This window comes from Fragaria vesca, linkage group LG5 (genome assembly GCF_000184155.1).
Source record: "Fragaria vesca subsp. vesca linkage group LG5, FraVesHawaii_1.0, whole genome shotgun sequence".
Classification (NCBI taxonomy): domain Eukaryota; kingdom Viridiplantae; phylum Streptophyta; class Magnoliopsida; order Rosales; family Rosaceae; genus Fragaria; species Fragaria vesca.
In genome coordinates this window covers 23,139,851-23,159,760 of record NC_020495.1, presented here as the reverse complement: position 1 = coordinate 23,159,760, position 19,910 = coordinate 23,139,851, and the positions used below count along the sequence as shown (strand labels likewise).

The 19,910-nt window shown below is 34.0% G+C and overlaps 2 protein-coding genes across 4 annotated transcripts; both read right to left on the bottom strand.

Annotated features, from left to right (window-relative positions):
• Positions 1-4,540: 4,540 nt before the first annotated feature.
• On the bottom strand, positions 4,541-7,312 carry LOC101291924. 3 transcript variants are annotated; one of them, XM_004300301.1, is made up of 5 exons: positions 6,999-7,312; positions 6,548-6,777; positions 6,354-6,390; positions 5,904-6,187; positions 4,638-4,700 (listed from the first exon to the last, which is right to left on the bottom strand). In XM_004300301.1, exons 2-5 carry the CDS (start codon positions 6,722-6,724, stop codon positions 4,656-4,658), a joined length of 543 nt encoding a protein of 180 aa, XP_004300349.1. In that variant the 5' UTR covers positions 6,725-6,777; positions 6,999-7,312; the 3' UTR covers positions 4,638-4,655. The 3 variants fall into 3 exon arrangements, with proteins under 3 accessions (XP_004300348.1, XP_004300349.1, XP_004300347.1); XM_004300300.1 differs by lacking the exon at positions 6,999-7,312 and having other exon boundaries at positions 4,541-4,700; positions 5,925-6,187; positions 6,548-6,998; XM_004300299.1 differs by lacking the exon at positions 6,999-7,312 and having other exon boundaries at positions 6,548-6,998.
• Positions 7,313-11,741: 4,429 nt separating this feature from the next.
• Positions 11,742-19,726, bottom strand: LOC101302173. Its single transcript, XM_004301695.1, has 10 exons — positions 19,570-19,726; positions 19,266-19,403; positions 18,696-18,866; positions 18,438-18,548; positions 16,985-18,333; positions 12,851-13,003; positions 12,422-12,695; positions 12,220-12,280; positions 11,996-12,120; positions 11,742-11,767 (listed from the first exon to the last, which is right to left on the bottom strand). The coding sequence occupies exons 1-10, from the start codon at positions 19,724-19,726 to the stop codon at positions 11,742-11,744; spliced, it is 2,565 nt and encodes an 854-aa protein (XP_004301743.1).
• Positions 19,727-19,910: the final 184 nt, after the last annotated feature.

Here is a 19,910-nt window from a genome sequence, read left to right as displayed (position 1 = left end):
CTTCGCCTATATAAAGAACTTTAGCCGACGAAATTCTTTATTTTCGTCGGCTAAACTCTTTTGAAAATTTTGGTTGACCGCCAAAAAATTTTGGTTGAAAATTTTGAAAATTTTGAAAATTTTTTCGACTTTAGCCGACGACTTTTCATATATTTTCGTCGGCTAAAGTCCTTTGAAAATTTTCCTACCAACTTTGGTTTACCGCCTAAAAAATTTTGAAATTTTTTGACCTTTAGCCGACGACTTTTTCATATATTTTCGTCGGCTAAAGTCTATAAATTCACGAAAACGCTCATATCTCCCCCTATATTACGTAGTTTGGTCAAACCTTCCACACAAAAAACTCTCACGTAGATGAGACGAAACTGCCCATATAAAAATTTTGAGACATTTACCTTCCGACGATAGGGCTCCCCATAAACCCGAATAACGGTAAATGGTAGACACGTTGTGATTCCGATGACTAAAATTCACAAACCAAAATTCGACCGTCAGATATGATCATTATGACGAAAGATGTCTATGGTAAAAAATTCAACTGGATTCGACAACGTTAAGGGCTCGATCGAAACGGTCAACTCTAATCGAAAATAAGAAAACTGCATTTTCAAGCCCTAAACGGACTCGGATGGCCAAAAAAGCCTATACATCATGGCATTAGCGATGAGTCTGACTCGTAGCGCCGTTACGCTTCCGGAAAGGTATCACAATAGTCAATCAGACACCAAACGCCAAATCTGCAGCATAGTGAATAATAAGGGTAAGTCAACTATCGGCACCGAGACTTTACCGGAATACTGTGATTTTTCAATCGTAGTCGTATTTCACCGTTCTGGTCATATCTTATTTCACGACTTTTTTGCGTTTGAAGGTTCTACGTATAGTTTTTTTTTTCTCAGATGAGTTGTTGTCTAGATATGCAAATATAAGGCACTTTAGCCGACGAAATTATATTTTTTCGTCGGCTAAACTTTTAAAAATTTCGTCGGCTAAAGTTAAAAAATTTCGTCGGCTAAAGTGACGAATTTTTTTTCTTTAGCCGACGAATTTTTTTCGTCGGTTAAACTTTTAAAAATTTCGTCGGCTAAAGTTCACAGACTATAGCCGACGAAAAAAATTATTCAGCCGATGAAATATTAATTTCGTCGGCTAAAGTTGACCATAGCCGACGAAAATTTTAAATTAGCCGACGAAAAAATAATTCGTCGGCCTGGTTTTTTTATTTTCGTCGGCTAAAGCCTTTCTTCTGGTAGTGAATCCTTGTAAAATCATCCACAAAAGTTACAAAATATCGATATCCGTCAAAGGATTCTAGAATAGGACCCCAAATATCTGAATGTATGATTCCAAATGGATTACTAGCTCTAGACACAGAGGAAGGGAAAGGTAATCTGGAGAATTTGGAGAGATGACACAATTCACATTGCTTGCTATCATGGCTCAGAGTTGGAAACAAAATGGACAACACTTTTTTTTAGGGGTGAGCTAAACGTTGATGCCAAAGATGGTGATCTGGAACACTACTAGAACTAACTTGAAGAGCCTTGGACTTCTTTGAAAGGTAATAAAGGCCAACCAGGAAGAACCCTTCACCAATCTTCTTCTTCTTGGTGGTGATATCCTGAAATATCACATTGTAAGGAGAGAATATGGCTAGACAATTCAGACTTTTTGTGATTTTTCCCACATATAACAATTGGAAAGGAAAGGAAGGGATATATAAGGCATCAGACTTGATGTGATTTGAAAAAAAAAAAATTTATTTTCCTTTTTCCTAACACAGAAGCACCCTTGCCATTAGCTACAGACACATGAGATGATACTTTCTCAAAATCATGCAAGTGTTTTATATGATTTGTCATGTGATCTGTGGCTCCAGAATCTATAAGTCTATAACCCAATAATCATGCTCAAAGTTCACATCAAGTGCAATTTTAAAAGCTTTCAAGATACCTAGAATATCACTATCATGCACATTCTCAGCTTCAGCTGGAAAGCCTGTAAACTTTCCAAGTAATGCAGTGTGATTGTGTGCTCCAGTTTCTGCCTCATTCTTCACCTGCTTTTGTTGTAGATATACTGCAAATTCATTGATTAATACAGCTGGATTAGCAGTGAAGTCCAAAAGACCATTAGATGATGAAGCATTAGCAGTAGCAACCAGGTTTGCTTTGTGAGGATTGTTGCTCCAGTTTTGCAGTGTGCTTTTGTTATCTCTTTGAAACTTTAGCTTCAATTCTGGATGAAGAATCCAACACCTTTCTCTTGTGTGACCTATACCACTGCGTCTAATGCTGATGCAGTGACTGCACTTCAGATATGGGCGCTTTCCTTTGTAAGCTCTTTCCTCTTGAGATTTGTGGTTTGAGGCATAAGCTCTTGAGTATGCAAGATTGGTTGTGACCTCCAACTTCATCACTTTCCTTCGAAGCTCTTCTCTCTGAACTATGGCACACACACTCTTGAAAGAAGGCAGGTCTGGATTCATGAGAATATGACTTCTCAAATCTTTATAATCAGCACTCAAATTGGCAAGCAATTGAAATATCTTGTCTTCTTCTGCTCTCTTAGATAAAATAGTGACATCTCTGGTATAAGGTCGATAAATATCTAACTCATTCCACATGGTTGTCAAACTCCCAAGAAATTGAACAAATGACTTCTCTTCCTGTTGAAGACTAGCAATGTCTTTCTTGAGCTGAAAGACTCGAGCAGAGTTATTTTGATTTCCATACATCTCATTAACATTTTTCCAAAGTTGCATGGAAGACTTTGAATAGTTGAAAATCTCAGCAATCTTAGGCTCCATAGAATTGAGGAGCCAAGACATGACAAACTGATCTTTACACAACCAAGCATCATAAGTGGCTGAGTTGATTTCTGGCATTGGTATAACACCATTGACAAAGCCAAGCTTAGACTTTCCTCCAAGATCTAAAGTGACAGCTCTAGACCAAGAGAGGTAGTTATATTCAGTAAGTAAAACTGAACATAACCGTAGGTTGGGATTTCCCTCAACCTCAGAAACTCCAGACATGGTTGAACTGGTTCTATTTTCAGAAAAAGGATTAATCCCACATGTTGAACTTTCTTCAATCATTTAAAGGAAGACAACAATACAAATTCTCACAATGAAAGAAGAGAAAGATGAATAGAAACAGGACACTAAAGTTCCTGCTCTGATACCATAAAGAAAAACTTAAACAGATGGAACAATTTTCTTCTCAATGTATTAAGTATGAATGCTTTACATGTGAGGGTATTTATACAAGAAAGAGAAGTAAAGAAAACTAAAACTAATTATATCAAGTACACAACTCCATACTTGTATAAGCACACAAAGTATGGAGCAAAGGACTTGATCACAACCATGCTACTACAGTAGAAGGTAAAGCCATGCTTTACAATGACTGTAACAGTAGAAACACAATCATAGCCATGCTGCTACAGTAGAAGGTAAAGCCATGTTGCACAGTAGAGCACATGCTTTACAATGACTGTAACACAATCACAACCATGCTAAATTCAACTACAAGATAACAACCATACTCTCCATACCCTTCAATACCTAAGACCAAATCGGAAGTTAGGTCGCTCAAAAACAACTCTCGTGATCGGAAGAGCACTCAAATCTTCTGTCTCGACCCTAGATCGACGTAGTTGCTCCAAAAACTCCTCCAAATGGCGTCTACACCTCATTCGAAGACCGTAGGGCTCGGTGGAGCTCCTGGAACCCGTCACCGAAAAACCACGATCAAAACCTAGAAAAGGTAGAATTAGGGATTTCCAATTTGGAGCTCGATTCAAGAAAAGAAAGGCACCTGAATGTGAGGAAGGAAGAGAGGAAGCTAACCCTACCATCTACTCGTCAAGTTGTGGCCGGAAACTTGAGGACTCGTCGGAAACAGTCAAGGCTTCTCTCCCTCGATTTGGCTTTGGATCGAACTGCATGTGAGTTTCATGGACTGGGTTAGATAGAGGAGAAAGAGAGGAGTGATTTGGTGGTGGTTTTGTAGTGGGAGGTGGCCGGAGTCGTCGCCGCTGCGCCGGAGAAGGCGGATGACGAGCGAGAGAAAAGAGAGAGAAGAGGGACTCGGTTGGGCTCGGTCAAACCTGAGTTAGGTTCTTTGACTGGGTCTGACCAGTCTTCCCCTATTTAACAAAAGAAATGGACAGCAGGTGATCGATGATTAAAGATCAACGACCCAGATTCTTCGATAAATCGTAGAAAATAGCTTGAAGCTCCCAAAAATAATCCGAGGACATTGGTGGACTCGTATTGTCGCATGCTACGACATCGGGGCTTTAAAAGAAGAATTTAACATTTTGAGGAAAACTTGAAATTAAACTTGAGCGTTAACTTACCAAGTTACCGAACACGGTTAAATTCCTCAGTAATTCGTAAAAAACCCGGTAAATTTGTAAAATTAGGTCCGGGGTGTTACATCCTTTACATTTTTTTTCTTCTTAAACATAGAATAATGCATGTTTTGATTCCCGAAAAATGAGAGCAAATATATGATTCAAAGACTCCATTTGTGATATACAAATTTGTCTTGATAAATTGTTTATATATAGGGAGATTTCATTCTACACCCAATATCATATTCTCAGTAGTCATACAATTTGGGAAAGAAAAGCTGCATGAGTAGTTGTTACAAACTTGACAAGTGTGAAGAGGAATCCAAATGACCTGGAACCTGCAAAAATGATATTTTGTCAAACTCTTGAAAGTCAAAAATAAAAGATTTCTGACAAAAATTATTGAGAGAGAAAGTAGCTTTTTCTTAGCAAAGGCCAAGGCAAAGTTGTTCAGAAAAGAACTAATGCAACATCTTAGAGAAAAATTGGTAGTCAACTCATTGGAATGGTTGAAAATTTCATGAGGTGGTTGATAAAGTTTGAGGTTTCCATGATGAAATGACAGGTGTACAACCAATGAAGGAAAATGCATTGTTCTGTTTGACACATTTATGATCATCTTGGAATAGGGTTTAGTGACTTAGCTTGTGAACTCTTGATGAATAAATGAAAGTTTCTGGGATAGGTAAAAAAAAGATGAATGCCTCATGTACAGGCTGCCTATCATGCTTGGTATCTCTCCAAGAGCTGTCACATTTTGCAAGCCCTACCGACTGTTTCTTCTCATCCACAACCTCTTTACCAACACTACTCTTTCTAAAATCCCCCAAATTCTCTTCAATATTACTCTTTCTTTTTTCAACCATAAAGCCATCCTTCTCGCATTTATTTTTTTTGCCAACAGAATCATTATCCTATGTATCCAAGGAAGGAAACTCATACGCATAGCTTAAAAACCAGTTTTTGATGTGAACATGTTCTGATAGACCAGGATAAGAAAAAAAGACCAGATTATGTTATTTCCTTAAAATAATAAGCCACATCTTATGTTTCTAGATGATAACTCAAAGCAGAGAATATGATTTAAAAAATTTCATTTCTAATATACATTTTTTGAGTAGCTGAACAATTCATTAAAGTAGCAAGAAAGTGATACACACGAAGCGAAGGTGATTCCAGAGGACCTGGAGCTTGCAAGAAGTTTGTGTCAGATACTTTAATGTCATAAACTGTGTAGTTTAATACAATATTTCTTGAAAAGAAAGATGAACTTGGTGCTGGACAATTGAAGAAAAGGGTAATAGTGGATTGGATATAGGGGCTTAGATTTTTCAACCTGAAGGCTTGTGAAAAGCTCATCTTAAGAATTCTTGAGTAGTAGAATATTGGGGTCCACTATAGGTCTATTACAATATCTTGGATTTTGGTACATTGATATGGATCTTATTGTTCTTTCTGACTATCAGATCATGGAAATATGGATTTACTTATTGATGTTATTAGAGTTTACCTGTAAGGAAAAGAGATGCACAAAAAAGTACCTCAGGTATAGATTGCCTTGCCTGCTTAGTAACTCTCCAAGAGCTGTCACAATTCGAAAGCCCTCCTGACTGTTCCTTCTCACCCACAACCTCTCTACTAATACTCCTCTTTACACTAGAATTCCTCAATTCCTCTTCATTTTCTCTCTTACTGTTTTCAACCAAAAACCTATCCTTCTCGCATTTACTTTGCTTGGCAAGAGAATCTCCAAAACCATCAGTAGTACCCAATGAAGGAGACTCGTACACATAGCTTGAAAACCAATTTTTGATGTCCGTAGGCTCTAACAGATTAAGAAAGCAGAAACATATCAGTTACTTTGTTACTCTTTTCTCAACATATAGTACCGTATCATTTAAGGACTCCATTTCTTATTCACATGTTTCTCAGCAGACGACCATTTTTTCAGTAAATTGGGGGAATATAACATCAGAACTAAGAACACATACCTGAAAGGGACGACGGTGACTCCGAAGAACCTGAAATCTGAGCAAGAAAATTTTGTCACATGTGAAAAATTGTTCATTACTACTTACCAATACAATGTCGAACTCCAAATCAGAACCACACATTTTTGAAAGATCATATTAAGTTCCTCAAGAAATAAAGCTCATAAATCAAAAGGACACAAGAAGCAAACTACCTTACTTAAACATTGGTCTTGTGAAGACCTGCCACATTTGACAACCCCATCTGCCTTCTCATGAACGAAGACTCCAACTTTATTTCCAATTTCCCTAAACCCACATGAATTCCCTTCATCTTTTCCTCTTTCACTCTCGCCGGTACCAAACTCATTGCGAAAAAAATCGAAATTCATTGCAGATGATTCATATCGGTAGCTAGCGAACCAATTTCCCAGATCAGGAGGTTCTAACATAACAGAAAGAAAATATAAACAAAACAAAACTAATGATCAAAATCAAAGTATTCCAGAGACTCCGAAATGAAAATTATGAAATACGAACCGGAAGGAACAGAGAGAGAGCAGGAAGAACCCGAAATTTGCAAACCCATAAACAAGAACAATTTAAGAAGACATGAGCAATTAAAATTCTTTGAAATTGTGGAGAAATGAAGTGGGACCATCTTACCTGAGAATCAGAGGTTTCAAGTTTCAACTTTGAATGCTCCATTAGATTCCACAACAGCAAAGTGTTGTCATGTTTTGGGGAATTTCATTTTGATTCAATGAAGACTATGAGAGATGGCACGCCAAACTCTGGGGGTATTTTATTTTTGAGTTGAATCTCCTGCCATTTGTTGTATTTGGGTTTTGTGCGGGATCTATTACCTTTTCAGCTGAATAAATTAGCTTAAAATAATAGCTTGAATGGAACACACAAATCCATAGATATGAATTGGGAGTGGAGTGGACTCTAAAAAATAAAAATCAATACATAAATGGAAGAAAATCCTTGTGAATTTTGGGTGTAAAAATAAAGACACAATATATATAACAGGGGCCCCATATAATAGATAGATACCATCAAAGAAGAAAATCCATTATAATCAATCTATTTCCATGTCAAAGTCTATCTTAATTGACACATTATCGAATCAATAACTTACAAAAAAAGTAATTATTGGCAGAAAAAATAAAGATGGTAACGCCTACCTAAGAGATAAAATAAAAGTGTTCATGCACCAGAGCAGATTCAGTGCGCCACGGTGCACTGGAACCACACATTTTGTTAACGAACGTCATCACATAGCTGAAAACCCAAAAAAAAAAAACTAGCTACATTGATCTCCCCAAAAACCCAGCCTTTCCAGCCATCCCAATTTCGACCCCTCGAAGGTCATCAAGGTCTGCATCCAAAATCAGAGGCGAGGTCGCCGCCGTCAATTTCCTCGCTCCTAAAATCGGTTATCTTGGCCTCTCCTCCAAGCAGATCGGAGAAGACATCGCCAAGGAGACCACCAAGGACCTCAAAGGTCAAGGTCTCGTCGTCTCCGTCGTGCCCTCTGCGGCTCCGCCGCCACCCTCGTCATGGAGATTCGTATTGGGGTGTTTTGGGTTTGGTGGATGTAGATGGATGAAGGTTTGAGATCTGTTGGCACTTATAGAGTGTTGGGGGTGTTGAATAAGGTTGTGAAGAAAATTATATGGAAACCCAGATTCGAGAGGTTGACACAGAAGCACAGCGAAGGCATTGGTTCTTTCTTCCAACTAATAATTACTATAGATGAAAAGCTAGATTAAAGGGTGGCCGGTTTTTTTCGATTTCCGGTAGTAATAGAAGGAAAGCTGCCTTCCAAAGCGGCTGCAGCAGTGGACGCCCGTTTTCGTTTCGACCCGATTCAGTTGGTGATTCGTTTTTTTTTTTTTTTTTTTTTTTAAGAATTCCAATTAAGGTTAACGGTGTCATTGTTGGAGTTAGTGAATATAGAAAGTTAGATTAAATCAAAGGCTGAGATTGCATTCTGACAGTTGGTTCTGCACCTTGGTGCATACAAGAACTTTTGTATATCCATATGTTCATGCAATTTGTAAAACGTGTTCATTATGTTTTCATTACAGTTGGATTGTATCCATACTAGAGCTGATACCCGCCCCTTGGCGCGGTGTACATTTATGAAGTTGGTTAATGATTCAGTTGATTGATAGAAATGTTTTTGATATGTACTTCATAGAACTTCAATACATTGTATATCACATATACATATGATTCTAATAATAGAGCTATTACAAAAGCAACAATACTACATAACAAAACATCTAGTGTTGTGTCCTACCTAAAATAGTAAATGTCTTATAAGTGCACAAAGCAGAACAACTTGTCTAGAGTAATATGATCGAAAATATAGCTCCATTTTTAACTGTACAAAATGCTCATATTTGTTTAACTGTTTTTCACTAAAAACGCAGTCTTAGCTTACTAAGAGTTAGATAAAACACTGTAGTGATTGACATTTAGTTGTTGTTCAACTCCTTGCTTGATGATAATTTTTCCTTGCTTGGGTTCACAATATGTAAAGATAATAAAGATCAATCAAGGATTAAAGAATAAATCTACAGTTGGAAAGAAATCAGACATGCATGATCATTCAAGAATTGACTATAAAACTTGAATCTTTTGCAAGTGGTCAATAATAATCGGTGAAATTTTAGAAAACTTGATTTATAAGAAATTAAAGATAGAAAAAGGAAAAAAAGAAAAAAAAAGAAAGAACTAAACTACTACTAACAATAATTAAGGACCAAAAACTGAAGATCTATTTCATACTACAGAAGGAAAAGGAAAAAAAAAAAAACAACACACACACACACAAAGCAAGTGATTAAGCAACTGAAAAGAATATCTATCTCAAACTCCTAAAGAGATTTATCTCAAAATGTCAAAGATGAGAACTTAACATAAAAACTAAAACCAAAGATGAGGAACCAAGTAAATTAAAAGTAAACAAAACAAAAACCAAATATATTGCATTAGTATATATAACACAGTACTTCATCACACGATATTTAAATTAACTTAGTACGTTTTGTTAATTAGGAGTTGGTTTGCAACCAGATAATTTCTTTGGCCAAATCAAAGATGTATGTACTTCAATTAATATTCCGTTGCTAAAATAGAACCAAAATTGTTTCACCTCAATAATTAAGAAAATAGACTTACTCAATCTTGGTCTATGATAACACTACTCTATTTTAGATTACTTCGATAACAATACCCTTTGTGAGATCTATGAAAAAAATAAATAAATTTGAGACACGGTAATAAAGATAGGAGTTCAAAAGTTATTTCCCAACCCACAACAACAACAACTAATTATATAGAAGACAATTATATATATAGGGTTAATGGTAATTTTGTGTTTTTTTAGAAACAGAGGACATAAATGGAATCACACTCACCAAAAATAAGGGCAAAATCGTCCGTGCACTATTCATGAGATGTGAACAGTGTTTATAAACAGTAAACCATCATTTAGTATATAGGTAAACTAGTAAGATACCCGCGCCTTGGCGCGGTGTATATATACATTTATGAAATTGGAAATGGTTCAGTTGAATACATGTACTTCATAGAATTTAAATACATTGTATGTTATACATAAGGAACAACACTACACATCAAAATATTTAGTGTTGTCTGGGGCAGTATGGATCAAAAATATAACCCCACCTATTTGTTAACTGCTTTTCACCAAAAATGCAGCAGCATGATCAAAAATATAGCCCCATGTATTTGTTAACTGCTTTTCACCAAAAATGCAGCAGCATGATCAAAAATATAGCCCCAGTTATTTGTTAACTGCTTTTCACCAAAAATGCAGTCCAAGCCTACTAAGAGTTGGATATATACATTGTAGTATTGATGTTTAGTCTTTTTTCAGCTCCTTGGTTGGTGAGGATGATGTACCTTCATTGTTTTGCCTGTCAATTGAAGTTGTATTAAATTAGAGGCATAGAACTGACAAAAGAGAAATTACTTGAAATCTTATGAGCAGATCATCTTGTAACATATAATAAAATGCAATGGTGAACCATAAGCAATGGTATGATCATTAATAAGTTCCATTTATTAAATTTAAATCAAGTGAGTGTGTAATTTAAACTTGTGTAAACCTTAAATGGAAATCCAGAATTTATTAAATTCAAAAATCATAATGTTATAATTTATAAGAAATAAGATCACTGCATATTTTCATTTTTTGTAGTGTTTTAACTAAAGGGAAATATAGGTTCATGTAATGTCCCATTAATCAGTTGCAATAGTAATTCCATATTACAAAATGAAATGAAATGTAATAATTTTATAATGAATAATGTTTTTACCTTTTTGATTTCTTTTGTGGTTCTGATGCGAATAATGCCTTTGCAGTTCCATCTATTTCTCTTTTTCTTTCAGACATTTTCTTTGGTGTTTCTGTAGCTGGATGCAGTTCTGTAGCTGGCTTTGGAATTATTTGATCTGAGACAATGCCTTTTACTAATAGGTGACCATAATTGTTGAATCCCAACTCAAACACGTGGATCTGACCAATTGTGTTTTGAATTTCTTGTGGTAGCGCTTCGTGGGGTGTTTTGTTCAGTAAATTTTCACAGGAGGAACCAAAGAGCTGCTCCGCTTGCGCTCCCATAAGTGTAACAGTTGCTTCATTTTCATCATCTTGAATGACCATAGATGCACGGTACCTAGATGATAAATGACAATAGTAAATGAAACTGTATATACAACACATATCCGGTATATTGGTTTCTAAAAGAGTAAAGTTTATATTGAATCAATATATAAATCATGATAAATGATAAGGATGTTTATTGAATTAAAAATACAGTATAATCTTACCATGGCAGAGGTGTTTGGACGCCATGTTCTTTGCATATTAAGTCAGTGCTATCTTTATTCTCTTTTAGTTCTTTGAAGCAATTTCGCGATGAACAACGTTTGTACCACCAGCCTTTCTGCACCAAATATCTCGCAATTGATGCTTTGCAGGGAAATGTCACATTCTGTGATTATAAGGTGTTGTCAGTGTGGATAATAAGTTGGTATAGTAGAAAGAAGTTGGTATATCATATTAGCATATGTTAGTTTGAATCAGAATTTTCTCACACTATCATTTAATGTGTACATGCAGGCATTGTACATAAACTTTACTGAAAAGGTGATAAAATTTGGTTAATAAAAAAAATGAAAACACAGAGTCAAAGTAGAGATCTTACGGCGAAACTATTATAGAAAAAGATAATTACATGTTAAGTTATTGGAAAAGTATTCTATATTTTACCTTCTGAGATTCTTTGTAAGTTTTTGGATCTAGTTCATATAACTGAGTCACTGTTTTCATTTCCCGTCCTCGTGACATTTCCTGTTTTGATACCCTTACTTTATCTCCTGCCTTTGAAAACCTGCAATATTTTTCAAATTGTATTGAATGTTTTGAAAGATAAGAACTTATTATAGTTTGTGGTGAGAAAGCTTACTCTGCTTTGTATTCTTCTTCATTATCAACATGTGGGTTGATGAAAATGCATGTATGATTTGTGCTTCTTGCTATGATTTCTCCTGTGAATTGTAGTTAGTTATAGAACTTGTGGTTTTGATAGTGTAAACTATTATTGTTCATTGATGTTTACCTTTGAGATTTGTTGCCTTTAAGCTGGTGATGACAGCAAATGTTGCTGATGGTAACTCGTCAACTGCTTTCACATCAATTTTGTTTCTTATGTCACCCCAAAGTGAGACTTGTAGTTCTTCTCTCCTGCATGATATTGGAAAAGTTTAGTTTTCTGTTTTTCCTTGAAATTCTAATTAGTGTGAATGCACAATAGATATATGTTGAGATTTGCAGATACTATACCTCAGGTTCGCAAGAACAATATTGCGTACAGGCACCATCTTTTTTTTCTCAGGCACAAAAACTTCACATTCATGTGATATGTGTTTGATGCAACCATAAATATCTTGTGTATAAGGGGAAAAAAACAATGTTAGTTTAATGCATATAGGGGGGGAAAAAGGAAAAAAAAAAAAAAAAAAAAAGAAAGAAAAGGTAGGCTTGCCTGCATAGACATCTTGTTTATCAAGTTGGGCAGTGAATTCATGAAATTCTAGAAGGTGAAATCCATATCTTGGAGGTGAAGGCACAGTTTTCCCGGTTGGCTCAAATATGGTGTATCTGTTGAAGAGAAGCTGGATGGGGTGGTTGGTTACTCTAATATTAAAAGGATCTCTTCTATTGTGAAATTTATAAATGTTATAGATTTCTCCTTCTTTCATCTTTTCAGTCACATAATCGCAGTATTCTTCCTCAATGATAGCCTCAATTGTATCTCCCTGTATGTGATAAAAGATGCAAATTATGGAGCTGTATATGAGAGTTGAGAAATTATTAAAATTTTGTTTGTAGAAGTTATATTCAGGAATTTATTTTTAAAATATATAGCAGTCAAAACTGAGATAAAAGCATGCAAATAATCTAAAGTAAGTACATTTTCATCAATCAGAATATAATGAAGGCCATCATAATCTTCACTGTCATATTTTTTCGGTCTCCATATCCTCCCAACACGAACAGTGATCTTGTAATTGAGCTGGTGGGCTTTTATACTGCGAATTGGTGTCGCTTTTTTGTTTTCTGGTGCCTGAGAGTGGTTACAGGAACATATTAATCAAACCAAAATCATTAGAATATATTATTAGTTATTACTTTCTGTTATAAGTATTTTAAGAAGTAATGTAAGAACAATTCAAAACTACCATCAGTATATGTTCTCAATCTTCCCAGGTCCAAACCTGAAAGCACCCATAGGAATCATTAGTTGTCGTTAAAGTGTACTTTAAATCATGGATGAAGTAATCAATGCTTAGGTAATAAAACGAACTGTTGGCAAAATGAAAGAATATTTGACAGAGGACAATCTGAGTAAGAGTTATCTCGTTAGTAACTCCAAAGAATTTAAATAGAGGAATGAATTCCTAACACTGTTAACTCGGACCTGCAAGTTAAGAAAAAAGCAAAAGAATTCATAAGATTGAATTAATAATCGAAGTAACCAAAAACACAGTTCATCCTGTTTTTACACAGAAACTAATTAGTTTTACCAAAACGCATTAAAACTAAATAAGTAATTAGCAAATAAATCAAGGAAAGGCGAAACATAGCTGCAAAGGTAAAAAGAAAAGGAGTAAAAAGGTGTACCTTTGAATGAAGTAGAAGGAGAAGAACAGAGAACTGTAAAGTAGAGATCAACTCCCAGAACCTTTGATTGAAACCTACGGATACGAAAGACTTGAGGTGATTGGTTGGGGGAAATTCAACTAATCAACAGTATGAGGTGATTTTTGATTTTATCATTGATAATAATAATCTAGATATTGTGTAGATTGAGAAATTGATGTATGTGTTGTGGAATCTTACCGAAGTTTTTATGAGGACGACGGCGACGTTTTTGGAAGGCAAATGGATGACCAACTCGTTGGTTTATAAAGTAATAGAGACCTTGAAGTTTCTAAACACTGTTTAAGATAAGGATTGTCTTTTTTTTTTTTTTTGTTCGTTTTTGGTCAAAATAGGACTGGAATTGGTATCTTCAGACTTCATGTATTTAAATTCTATGAAGTACATGGATATTTGTTTTATTTGTTAAAACAATGACCATATGTTTCATGCTTTAAAAAAGAGTATATTCTTTGTTTTAAAAAAGAATGACCATATGTTTCATGCTTTGATTTTTTCTTGTGTAACGTAAAAAGCTATTATAAATTTAAATTTATAAATTTTGTAAAACATCTTTATAGACTATATTCTTTGTATACTTATTTGATATTTCATTATTGTTATTTATTAAGATTTTCAGACTATGTTTTGAAGTAACTCTAGATAATGCGACATATAGTTGTCCATGTGTGAAAACTGGTTCATTAAGATATACACCAACTTGATTGAGTGACTGACCTTGACTTTTATTGATAGTCATTGCGTAACATGGTTTCACTGGTAATTGACGTCGTTTAAACTTAAATGGCCATTTATTTTCAGAAGTAGTTAAGACAATTCTTGGTATAAAAAATTTTTGTCCAATGTTGTTACCTGTTAATATTTCTGCTTCTATTAGTTTATCAAATAATCTTGTTACTATCAATCTTGTGCCATTACATAAACCACATGCTTGATTTAGATTTCTTAATAACATTATTGGCATGCCAACTTTTAAAATTAATTCGTGTGTTGGTAATCCACTAAACTCAAGTTGATTTAAAAATTCTGTAGGGTATAAAAGGTTAATGTTTTCATTACTACCAGAGTCTGATAAGATTGTGTCATAACTATAATATGTAGTTTTATCACCGGGTAATAAATTTATAGCGTAATTATTTATATTACGAACAGTTAAATTTCGTGGTGTAACTATTGCACGTTCTCTTAAATAATCATTATTATTGTAGTAAATAGTAAAATGAGGATAAGTGGTCATAAAAATTGATTCTATAGGATCTGTATAAGAACTTATTAGTAAATAATTTGGAATTTCGATCCATGATATGTCTTTATCACCTGTATCTTGAATTGAATGTATTCGTCCTTCACCAATTTGTAACATCCAATTTGCAAAATCCGAAATATCTCTTTTTTCATAATCAGTTAAACCACTTTTTAATAATCTCATATTTTCTGTTAACTTAAATATCTTAAATGAGGACCAAAGGTATGATTGGTTTAATGTAGCTTCAATGATTTTTTCTTTAGTTCCTTCTTCAACAACTGGTAATATTTGTCTAAAATCTCCACCTAGCAAAATTGGTTTTCCACCAAATGGTGTGTTTTTTTGTGATAAAATATCTCGAAGAGAATTATCTAATGATTCAAAACAATATTTATTACACATCGGAGCTTCATCCCAAATAATTAAATCTGTTTTTTTAAGAAGTTCTGCGAGTTGGGTTCCTTTGCTTATTGGACACATCGGATGATCAGTTACTTTAAGTGGTATTTTAAAACGGGAATGTGCAGTTCTACCATTTGGAAGTAACAATGATGCAATTCCAGAAGAAGCAACAGTCAAAACTATTTTTCCTTCGGATCTTATTTTGCTAGTTATTGCATGCCATAAAAATGTTTTTCCAGTTCCACCACTACCATGAACAAAAACAGTTCTAGAATTTTTTTGTTCGACTGTTTCTATAACATAATCATACACGATTTTTTGACATGCATTTAGTTTGCTTATAATATTATCATGTTGATGTCTTAATAGTTGTACGTCATAATTGAGTTCTTCTTTTAATAATCTATTGTTAAGTTCTGATATTTTATTTGCATCTGGCATTGGCAAATTAAAATTTTGTAACGAATTAGATGATATCTTAAATAATTTTTCTAACTCAAATAAAAGACTATTTTTCAATTCAGGTTCAGGTATGATTAAATCTGGATCTCTAAATTCTGTTCGTGTTTTATATATAATATCATCACACATATTTAACCAATGTGTATCCAACAATTTTTGTGGATTTGCAACTTCACAATATATAATTATTGTTGTAAATAATCGACGCATTTCTGGTGCTGTAGCAAAATGTGAGGAATTTGTTAATGCATCGTTCCATTCTTTATCATCTCCTAATAAACCTAACGCTTGACATGCTTCTTGATAAGAAGAATATTTCACACCATTAATCGTTTTTATCGAATCATAACTTGTGCAGCCTCTTTGAACAGTTAATAACATTCTCATGAAATACACTTCACCTCTTGAGGGATGTACATGAGCCATTCTACCTATAGTTTTATATTGTTGTCTTGGTACCCATTTTTTATCTTTTGAAATCCAGACATATTTAGTAGGAAATTCAGCGTAAGTTAGTTGCCTTGCGTCTTTAGATTTTTTGTTCACTTCAAACCAGCCAGTTAATGTAGTGTGATCGTTGCCTTGATATTTGATGACTGATTCAAGAGAAGTAGATTCGTTAAAAATAATATTTTCTTCTGAAGGTAGATGAACAACTAAATATTGTACTGCTGGATATCTCGAGTGAATTGAATATTCAAACAATCTCCATATAGATTCGTGGGGACTTAAATAGCGACAGTTAAGATAAGTTTGAATCTCGTCATTTTTATTCTCGCTTAACAAAATTCGAGCTCTGTCCGGACCTTTATTAATGTATTTGAACAAATATTTGATTAACATTGATTGCGAACATGATTCAACATTAATATGAGCATTGTATCTTAATAATAACTTAGAATTATAAGGCACAACAAAATTGTTTCCAATAGGAACTCCATTTATTAACACAAATTTTGTTTTGTCATCACGTCTTCTATATACGGGGGGTTTAATTCCCTCAAATATGGTATCAACAATGTAAGACTTTGGGAAAAATTTGGAACATTTTCCATCTCGCATGCAAGGAGATTTTAAGTTTATTGGTCCGCAAGGTCCATGAATCATGAATTGACTAACAATTTCGAAAAGAAGTGAATCAACATTTTTATCAGGAAGTTCAGCGGAAATAATAGAATCTACATCACTCGCTGTATAACATTTGTATGCTTTTTTCAACCAAAACAACATATGAGCATGAGGAAGTCCTCTTTTTTGGAATTCAACTGTGCATACATTTGCTTCAACTTCTCCAAAAGGCTCTCCTGATTTAATATATGTAATCATATCCTCCAACTTCATTTGGAAAATTCTTGAAGTAATATCAGGTCTATCTTCTTGTTTATATCCATGATTGTTTTTAAAGTATCTTGTTATTTCTGGCCATTTAGGATTGCAAGTAAAAGTTATAAATAGATCTGGATTGCCATATTGTCTGCAAATTGCCATCGCATCTTGATAATTGTTAATCATGTCTCGAGGGCTGCCAGTATGAGAACTTGGAAGAATGATTCTTTGTCCGACATCACGACTTTCAGTAATTCCAGATGAAGCAGCAGCAAATATATCCATTTTCTTTTCTATTCTGAATTTATCTTGATTTTTTCTGATGTAATCTAAACGATTTTCTTCAACAGTTGCATACGCATCGACTAAATATTGTTGAAATAATCTTCCACCCTTTAAAAGAGTATTCATTTTATTATTTCTATCATGAATTTGATATGCAATGTAATTACCCATTGACATTCTTTTGCCTTCATTGTCTTCATTTCCTGAAGTTGGTATCAATTTTAAGCTGATCTTATATCCATCTTCACCATATGGGAAAAGTAAAGGATATTGTAATGACATATATTTTGGATGTATTTTAGAAATACGCCTTAAAAATCCATCATTAGATTGTACAATAATATCTCTATCAGAATGAAATTCACCAATGTCACCAATAACCAGACCAGCTATTTCCTCATTTGTTGGTTCTTCGTATTGCCGACTATCAGATGGTCCTCGACTTAAAAAAGTCATATTAAATGAAGGTAAAGAATTATCTTCAAATTTATCTCTAATATTTCGAAATAGTTTAGCCAATTCATTAATTTCGTCAAACATTTCTATAAGTCCTTTTACAATATTTGGATCAATTCTTTGTTTTTTATTTGGACGCAAAGCATTTATGCGATTCGAAACTTCATTTCGAGTGTCATAAACATACAACTGCGCATATTTAGGTGGTTGGCCATTAATAGGTAAAATAGAACCCATTAAGTGATGAACTTGTCCGCATATTTTGAAAACATAAGGTCCTGATCCATCATTTATATGTTTTTCAATATTAGCACCCATTGAAGTAAAAGTAAACATCGAATTATAAAGTCGTATGTTGTCTCGAAAATTATTGTTCAAATTTAATAGATTTTCAAGAAAAGGTGGAGTTGTATTTGGTGGTGGTAACTTCACTCGTCCTCCTCTGCAACAACCAGTGTAGATTCCACGCATGTTCTTCTCATTTTGCCAATAATAAGCACCGCAATGAACACACTGGAATGTATTGTCTCCAAAATCTTTGTACTTTGTAATGACACCTACAATTGCAATTTTCAATTAGATTTACCATGTCTATTTTACTGTAGGCGAGGGAAAATATATATTAAATTAAATGTATAAAAAAATATAGTAAATAGATAACCTTGTTTTTTTCTTGCTCTGGATGCATAATCTTGTTTCTGCCTTTGATAATATGCTTGGCCGAATGGAGACGGATTCTCAAATGAACACAAATTCCCATTTGCATTTTGCACTGCAATTTATATAAAGACATACACTTATGTTAAAATCTTTTATGAATAACATATGCTATTTTAATTTCACAATTTAAGTGTTCAAAAACACATTGTAAGCGTATGGTAGACCTTTTATGAATAACATATGCTATTTTTATTCTCACCTGGTATACTTCCATAAATTGGTGCTCTCTCTATTTTGTATAAGCTCCTTGTAGATTCACTATCAGCATCAATTTCATTATCTATGTTTATGGAAGTTTCTGAAGCACCTGGGATTTCCAAGTTCTCAAAAAATCTCTTCCTTGCGGATGTTCGACTTGTAAGCTGCAATTCTGTCAAATGTATGACAACTTAATAGTCGATTACAATTACAATATACAAAAGCAAGCAGTGTAAAGGGTAAATGAACTCGTATAATTTGCATTTATATAAAGCTCAACATACTGTTTTTTGTATTTTCTTCAAGTCCATTCTTTACAGCTTCCAATTGTGAGGAAAATTATGAGGAACACATATACTAATCATTTGATAGCTCATTGCATACACTTGCATTATTTGACCAAATCAAACCCTTTTAAGTCCATGTTAATTTTTTAAGGATTATTCTACAATAAGGATGGTCATTGACTCTAAGGAAGGCTAAAATCTCAAACTACCTACCTCTCTCAAGTATCCAAAAATAGATTTCAAGTAAACTTTTTATGAATAACATATGCTATGTTTATTCTCACCTGGTATACTTCCAAAAATTGTTGATCGTTCAGCATCAGCTTCATTATCTTTGTTCATGGAAGTTTCCGAAGCAATTGGGATTTTCATATTTTGAAAAAATCTCTTCCTTGCAGACTTTCGACTTTTAAGCTGCAATTCTGTGAGATGTGTCACAATTGAATAGTGAATTACAATATATAAAAAATAAGCCATGGAAATATATATATATATTTTTCATAATTACATTAATATAGTAATCATGTTAATGTACTAATCTATCTGTCTATTTAGATTTATATGAATTTATATAAAAGCTGAACATACTGTTATCAGTATTTTCTTCAAGGGCATTCTTTCCAGCTTCCAATTGTTCTTTTGTGTGTCCATGTTCACCATCAGAAGTTTTAGAAGCTGATGTTTCTTCTTTTTGTAAATCCTGGAAAAATCTTTTCCTTGAGAACTTCTGATTTCTACGATGCATTTCTGTGAGAAGGGTCATAATTGAAGAATTAATCACAATATGTAAAGATAATAAAGATGAATCAACGATGGAAGAAATCAAAAATGAAAATATAAACATAGCACTATGCAACACTCATAAAGGCGTAGGACTGTTGTAGCACTCTGGTTGGCAATTACACATCCAAGTGTCTAATCCTTATTAA

Excerpts from the sequence above, each read along its gene's own strand:
- LOC101291924 (XM_004300299.1), bottom strand. The coding sequence starts at position 6,784 with ATGTTAGAACCTCCTGATCTGGGAAATTGGTTCGCTAGCTACCGATAT. Across the intron at positions 6,391-6,547 it reads AAGACCAATGTTTAAGTAAG|ATTTCAGGTTCTTCGGAGTC; the intron begins GTAGTTTGCTTC and ends TTTCTTGCTCAG. Across the intron at positions 6,188-6,353 it reads GTCACCGTCGTCCCTTTCAG|AGCCTACGGACATCAAAAAT; the intron begins GTATGTGTTCTT and ends TTAATCTGTTAG.
- LOC101302173 (XM_004301695.1), bottom strand. The coding sequence starts at position 19,726 with ATGCATCGTAGAAATCAGAAGTTCTCAAGGAAAAGATTTTTCCAGGAT. Across the intron at positions 19,404-19,569 it reads TGAAGAAAATACTGATAACA|AATTGCAGCTTAAAAGTCGA; the intron begins GTATGTTCAGCT and ends CACATCTCACAG. Across the intron at positions 12,281-12,421 it reads TAAACAAGATGTCTATGCAG|TTTTTGTGCCTGAGAAAAAA; the intron begins GCAAGCCTACCT and ends ATGAATGTGAAG.